The 7,292-nt window shown below is 42.1% G+C and overlaps 1 protein-coding gene across 1 annotated transcript in view; it reads right to left on the bottom strand.

Annotated features, from left to right (window-relative positions):
- The window catches only part of LOC108300091 (HLA class II histocompatibility antigen, DRB1 beta chain), a 13,922-nt gene extending 9,185 nt beyond the window's left edge, over positions 1-4,737 (bottom strand). Inside the window, exons 1-2 of the mRNA XM_037736210.1 lie at positions 4,553-4,737; positions 42-311 (exon numbers count right to left, since the gene is read on the bottom strand). Of these exons, the coding sequence (XP_037592138.1) occupies positions 42-311; positions 4,553-4,652 (370 nt within the window). The 5' untranslated portion in view covers positions 4,653-4,737. The remainder of the gene's footprint in view (positions 1-41; positions 312-4,552) is intronic.
- Between the last annotated feature and the right edge of the window lie 2,555 nt (positions 4,738-7,292).

Below are 7,292 nucleotides of genomic sequence, written 5' to 3'. Positions count from 1 at the left end.
TCATTGACAGCTCACAGGGAGGCCCCGCCCGCCGCGCTCACCTCTCCGCTGCACTGTGAAGCTCTCACCAACCCCGTAGTTGTATCTGCAGTAGTTGTCCACTGCGGCCCGCCTGTCCTCCAGGAAGTCCTTCTGGCTGTTCCAGTACTCTGCGTCAGGCCGCCCCAGCTCCGTCACCGCCCGGTACTCCCCCACGTCGCTGTCGAAGCGCACATACTCCTCCTGGTTATAGAAGTATCGGTCCAGGAACCGCACCCGCTCCGTCCCGTTGAAGAAATAACACTCAGACGTAGTCAGGAACAAGAAACGTGCTGTGGGGACACGAACGATCCGGTCACATGGGCGGCCTCAGGGAAAGACACCGACAGCGACGCCGCCATCGGGGCTCCCTGGGTGGGGTGCGGGCTCTGGGAATCTTGACCAGCCCCACCCGCAACCCCGACTACGCGCAGCCCAGGGGCTCATCCTCGGACTTTCTGAGGCGGACGGGGGCTGGGGGGCCAGGCGGGAATACCGCCTCTGATCCCAAGTCTTTTGGCCCCGCCTCCTGCTTCCAGCCTGTTCTGGAGACCTCCAAGCAGGAGCTGGAGGAGGACCCGCCCCACACCGCAGCCCGCGCCGCCTCCTCCTGGGAGCCTCCACCCAAAGACACCCTCTGCCCCTTCTCTCATCCCACACACAGGCTTCACCAGTTCCTTCAATAGCCCACACCATATTCACCCTGTGAACACTTCCTTAGTGACCACCTTGTGCCAAACAAGGAGACTTACATTGTGACTAATATCAAATGTAGAATCACTACGGAAGTCTGAGGCACCTTAGTGAAAAGTAATTGCAGCAGCATCGCTGTTTGTGACTTAGAAGGGGGCAAGTTGTGAAAAGTTAATAGAGACAGTGATGACCGACAACTCATGAAAATGGTGAAAAATACTGCATAAGGCAAAAAATAAACATGAAGGTATTGAACTTGCACTGATAAACGGATTCAACAGGAAAGTGGTTGAATTCATTCAACTGTCTAGTTTTTTATAATGAAACAAGCAAAAATAAACCATAAAGAACTGAATGGGGGCGGTGAATGTATAGAAGATGTGAGTCTAGAATTTTCAGGAAGAGCACAGTGTGAACCAGTGCTCTCAGCCTCAGAACTGTTGACGTTTTGGAACAGATAATTATTTGTTGGTGACGGAGGCTGCTGTGCACACGGCAGGTTCTAAGGCAGTTCCCCTGGTTTCTACTCATTAAATATCGGACGAAACCCCTGTTGTGACAGCAAAAATTGTTCCAAACATTGCCCCACGTTCCCCAAGGATGATGGGAGGGAGGGGATGGATGGGGAACTCTGCCTGGGTAAGAACAATGGGTGTGACCATCTGAAAAAAATCTATGTTGAACAAGCAACTATTATTACAGTTGAGAATTACACTGAAAAATAGCCATTGAAAATCTTGGTCCTACATATAATGAATGATTATAGAATTCTGAACCCAGTACAGTACTATCTCTCCAAAAAATGAACTTGTTGAGAACCAAGATTTATTGATTTCCTTGCCTTACCAATCAGTCATCAAATCTTATCATTTATCTTTCATATCATCTTCTTTCTTAGTTTCTCTGCCACTGGTCCACTAATTATCTGTAGTAATGAATCACAACCACAGCTATTTTATTCTTAATTCCACAACTAACTCATTTATTTCAGTCTCCCAGTCCCAACAATATTAGTAGGATTGAAATTACCAGCCTTGGCCAGAGACAGAATTCTCCTTTTGTAGTCAAGTCCCCTCAGAAAGGGAGAAACCAAGAAAATGACATTCTCACACAGACAGTTTACAAAAAAATGAGCAGGTCCCCAGACTTTGAGTAAGACCTTCTTCACAAAGCTCTCTTTGGCCTTTAGAGATGATGGCAGAGAGGAGTGCACCCTGGATCAAACAATGTGTATGTTTTTATTCTTAAATTATCTAAGCACTTTCTTTACAGAGATAAAGTTAAAAAATAAACATGTGTGAAGCTGCTGTCACTGTGTCTTCCATGGTTAGCCCTGTAATCCATGCTCATGTGTCCCACTTTGGGTTGAGAGATTTGGCCAATAAAACCAAAGGATGCCCAGTGAAATCTGGATTGCCAATAAATTATGGTTGTGTATGTGAAATTCAGATTTAACTAGGAACCTGTATTTTATTTGGCAACCCTAGCCCAATTTGCTAGTGAAACCTCAGAAGAAGGAGTGATTTCCTTGTGTTCTTCATCACATGCCATGATAGACATATAGAACTTTTAAATTGGTAAATGCAACATGAATGAAAATGAAAACGAGCTCAGGTAGAGCTCCCGAAACATATGAACTGAAGTTGGGTGAATCCATTTCTCTCTTTTTCACAAATGTGATGTCTTTTCTCTAACATTTTCATCTTTGTTAAATGTTTATTGGGTGATTGTCTCCTGTACTTTGTGTAACTTCCTTGAGAGTAGGGACCCTCTCTGTCTTCATCAAATAGAATGATTTGAACCTAGAGGGGAGCTTAGTAAATAGTTGCTGCTGAGAAAAATAAGTGTGATTTACATGAATAAACCAGGGATCTGGGAACTGATCACTGTGGGGATCCTGGAGAGCAAGAAGGGGCTGAAGCTCCAGCACCCTTTCATTTTGATGCCACACTGTACTCCTTCTCTTCCCTGTGAGAAATACAGGCAAACTTCTTCTTTCTCCTCTTTCTATTTGGTAGAATTCACAGATAGAGAAACAGTGATTTAAAAAAAAAGATTATTTTTTTTTTCGAGATGGTGTCTTACTCTGTTGCCAGAATGTAGTGCAGTGGCGCAATCTTGGCTCACTGCAACATCCGTCTCCTGGGTTCAAGTGATTCTCCTGACTGTAGGATTCCTCCTACAGTCTCCCGAGTAGCTGGGATTACAGGCACAGGCCACCATGCCCAGCTAATTTATGTGATTTTAATAGAGACGAATTCACCGTGTTAGCCATGATGGTCTTGATCTCTTGACCTCATGATCTGCCTGTCTTGGCTTCCCAAAGTTCTGGGATTACAGGTGTGAGTCATTGTGCCCAGTCTAAAATTTTGTGGTTAAGATTCATCTCTTTTTGCTTGGGCGTGGTGGCTCACACCTATAATCCTAGGACATTGGGAGTCCAAGGCAGGAGGATTGAGTGAGTCCAGGAGCTTAAGGCCAGCCTGGACAACATGGCAAAATCTGGTGTTTATGAAAATTACAAAAATGAGCTGGGCATGGTTGCCTACCTGTAGTCTTTGCTATTCTGGAGGCTGAGGAAGGAGGATCACTTAAGCCTTAAATGCAGAGGTTGCAGTGAGCCTAGATCGCACAAATGCACTACAGCCTGGGTGATGGAGCTAGGCCCTGTCTCAAAAAAAAACAAAAAAACATCTCTTTCAATGGATCTCATAATGATTAGGGTCTGTGCCACCTCAAGAGATTTCTGGAAATGATGGCAACATATCTGGGGAAAAAATAGAAACTGGAGGAAGAGGTAAGCAGACATGGCTAATTAAGGAAAGCTGAGGGCTGATGGGTGAACCTATGAAATTAAGGACAAGACCCCAGTAAGACAATGAGTTCCTGGGACTTGCTTATTGACTTTCAGCCCTATTGAGATGTGAACAATGTCCCCATTCTCTCTATAAGCCCACACATTATGAAATTTCTGATATTTGACAATTTTTGACTTACAAAAATAGTTTCATATTATTTATCCTACGTTAGTTGAGTCTCTTCTTGTCATGTCTAGTTAGAGCATGTACGAGATGTAGGAGAAATTAGTATAGAAAGCTTAAAAAGATTCATAATAAACTAACCTGGGTCAGGTTTTCAGAGGATGCCTTAAGTTCTTTAGGCACCAAAGAATGCCTCATAAATGCTCTTTATCTGTAGCGTGACTCCAAGTACTAAAGATCTCAGCTTCAGCTCCTCAGATGTTTCCCCATAAGAAAGTAAGTGCACTAAGTATCGCTTTTGTCAGATAACCTATGTACACTCCAGGGATACAGGATTTATAAACATTGGAGTTCAGAAAGAAAAGAAAGGAGATACTGGGGAGGTCCCCCGGTACATCCTCACATGTGAGGAAGAGGGGTCAACACCAAAGGTCCTGTGGAGGATGTAACACAGGATCGTCTAGGACAGACCCCTTGAATTTCCTTGACTCCCACAAAATGTTCAAAAAAAAAAAAAAAAAACAAAACCTCCTTTTGTCTCACATAAATCAACATAATAAAGGGCAGTGCTGTATGGGAAATTTATTTTAACATCCTTATTTCTAAATCCTCCAAAAACCACGAGGAAATGTGATGCAAATATTTTCTTGGGGAAATTTAAGAACAAATGGCCTGTCATGGAGAAAGCAAGTAGCTTAGCTCCTATTGTGGAGGAAATAATTTGGGATCCAATGATAAAGATGGGCAATCTCTGAAGAAAACATCACAAATTGTTAAGGGACATGGCCTGGGCACAATATTAACAAAACTCCCTATTTTCCCTACCCCATAGTAGCTCAGTACCCACAATGTGCACTTACGTCGGGTGTCCCCAGCCAAAGCCAGTGGGGAGTTCAACACCATCAGTGTCACTGTCAGCGCTGCCATGCAGGAGCCTCCAGGGAGCCTCAGACACACCATGCTGGACAACAGGACAGGAGCAGGGGACAGAGCACCAGGGAAATCTCACTCAGGGAGAAATATGACCCCACATCTCCAATTATAGAGAGGCAGCTACTGATTTTCTTGTTCCTGGATTGGGTAATCTCATGTTGGAGAACCAATCAGCATCTGAGATCAATAGCATCATCAGTTTCTATTCAGAGATGCTGTATGAAGGTCCTCTTCTGAAACAGAATTTCCTTCTCTAATTAATTGTTTTAATTTAGTACTTGAAAGGTTTGATCCAGTTGCATGTAAAACACTTTAATTGGGACCCTATTGTGAACTAGCTCTGTGCTGGTAAGTGATGTGTTGACAAGTTTGAGCTTTGTAAGAGCATTCATTTCTCACTTGATGAGAGAACTGCTTCCAGGAGTGAGTGTGTGAGTTTTAGGAATAAAAGTGATGGAGTGAACATGGTTGCAAATCAGGAGAGCTTTAATCTGGCTCTTATTGCACCACATCTGAATGTTGTAGATTTGGGAAAATTACTTCCTGCCTCACAGTTGAAATGAAGGCACTGTGATTCATGTCTTCAATACTGGAAAATGCTGTGATCCTGTGGATGCCTCAAGGAGCAGCAGCCCTGGGTATCTGATGATCTGACAGAATGACAGCTGTTGACCAGAGAGTTTAATCTGTGCCTATTTCCAGGTAGCGATGTCTTTAAAAAGTTGAAGGAAATGGCAAGTTTTTTAATAATATAATATGAGTCAAAGGATTTTATCAAGTGTGTCTCCTGATGCTGCTCCCAAGTTTAGTGGCACCTCCAGAACACACAGAGGCAAGGGGCTTGCAGGGGCACCTATGTGCAATGGATGGTCTGAAGGTGCCTTTGTACAGCACTTACCCTAACAATGTAATAAGGTCAACTGGGCAATCAAAGTATTCAGGAGTTCGAGGGATTGATCAAGGACTCAAAGTCAGCTGTTGACAGAACAACTCTGTGTTAAAATAAGTAATATTTCATGTGAAGATTGTTGAATCTCCCATTCCTGGTTTTCATTATGACTTCCTCATTTGGAATAGGCTATGACCCTTTATCCTTATGCTTCTCCTGTTTATCATAAGGGAAGTTATAAGAAGACTTTGCTAACGAATACTTCACAGAATGTTCAGGAAAGAGAACCTTAAGGAAAAACTATGAATTACATCATTGATGTAATCATATAATTTTAAACATATAATTCTACATTTATGTAATTATTAGCTTTATGGTAATATAAATGTGACATCTATGATTCAGAATGGACTTCCAAGTACAACGGTACATATAAAGTTCTGCATGAATCCACACTCTCCCACAATTCTGTTAGGAACTCATTCCTTATGTGCCTTAGTGTTTCCAGGGGCAGGATTCTCACCATGCTGCAATAAACATGAACATTTTTCTCTGTACTCAGAATTGCACTAAGGGCTTCTATAATTCATATTTTTATTTAATTCTCACCTCAGCTCAGTAAAATAAACATCCTTTTCATGCTTACATGTGGAGAGGATAAAACAATGGAGACAAAACAACTTTTGCAAAAATACAAAGCTAGTAAATGGTACACTGTAGATTGAACCAAATGATATACTTCGCAAGGTCAGCCACTATACCATGCTCCTACACATTCTATTTCTGAAAGTAATGTCCCTTGGGTTAAAATTATGTATATTTGTATAATTTATGGATGTGCATAGCAGTAAGACTACTTCTTTTCATAAAAGGTGGCATTAAACAATTTGAGAAAGATACTGTGTAACAATTCTAGTTCCTTCAAAGGATTCCCCTCATCACCATCCTTTCCCTCCTCTGGAAATGACAACATTTGCATTTATCTTATGTGATGACACCCATAGCTCCTGAGAAGTCTCCTTCTTATTAGAGGTAACAGTGACCTCAAAATTTCTAAATACAAACTATAGCTCAGAAGTATTATTGAAGATTTCTCATCATAAAGTAGTCAGTTTGATCATCGCGAAATTGAAGAAGAAAAGTGCCTCATTTACTTTGGAAAAAACACAATTATATTAATCCAGAATGTTCAAAATTTCAGCCGAGCACAGTGGCTAATGTTTGTAATCCCAGAAGTTTGTGAGGCAGTGTTGGGTGGATCACTTGAGGTCAGAAGTTCGAGACCAGCCTGACCAACATGGAGAAACCCCATCTCTACTAAATATACAAAATTATCTGAGGATGGTGGTACTCACCTGTAATCCCAGCTACTTGGGTTGCTGAGGCAGGAGAATCACTTGAACCTGGAAGACAGAGATTGTGGTGAGAAGAGATCTCAGCATTGCACTTCAGCCTGGGCAACATGAGAAAAACTCTGTCTCAAAACAAAACAACAAAAACAAAAGTTTAAAATCTCCTGGGTAAAAGTCAGTATTGTTCCTGGATTTGAGAACAAACAATGTCTCTACCCCAATAATAATTCAATACTATTGAAAGTTGTGCAATGCAACCAGAATATCACATTTAATTTGGTGAACTGAAAATGATAATTTACTTAGAAACTAATTTATTTCCAGTTACTTGGAAGGGGAAAGATTGCTTGAACCTGGAAGTGCCAGGCTGCAGTGAACCAAGATCATGCCACTTAATCCTAGCCTGAATGACAGAGGGAGATTCTA

The sequence above is a fragment of the Cebus imitator genome, unplaced genomic scaffold (genome assembly GCF_001604975.1).
Source record: "Cebus imitator isolate Cc_AM_T3 unplaced genomic scaffold, Cebus_imitator-1.0 Scaffold24, whole genome shotgun sequence".
NCBI classification, from domain to species: Eukaryota; Metazoa; Chordata; class Mammalia; order Primates; family Cebidae; genus Cebus; species Cebus imitator.
Note: the sequence above shows the minus strand (reverse complement) of the source record. Positions and strands in the feature narration are given on the sequence as shown.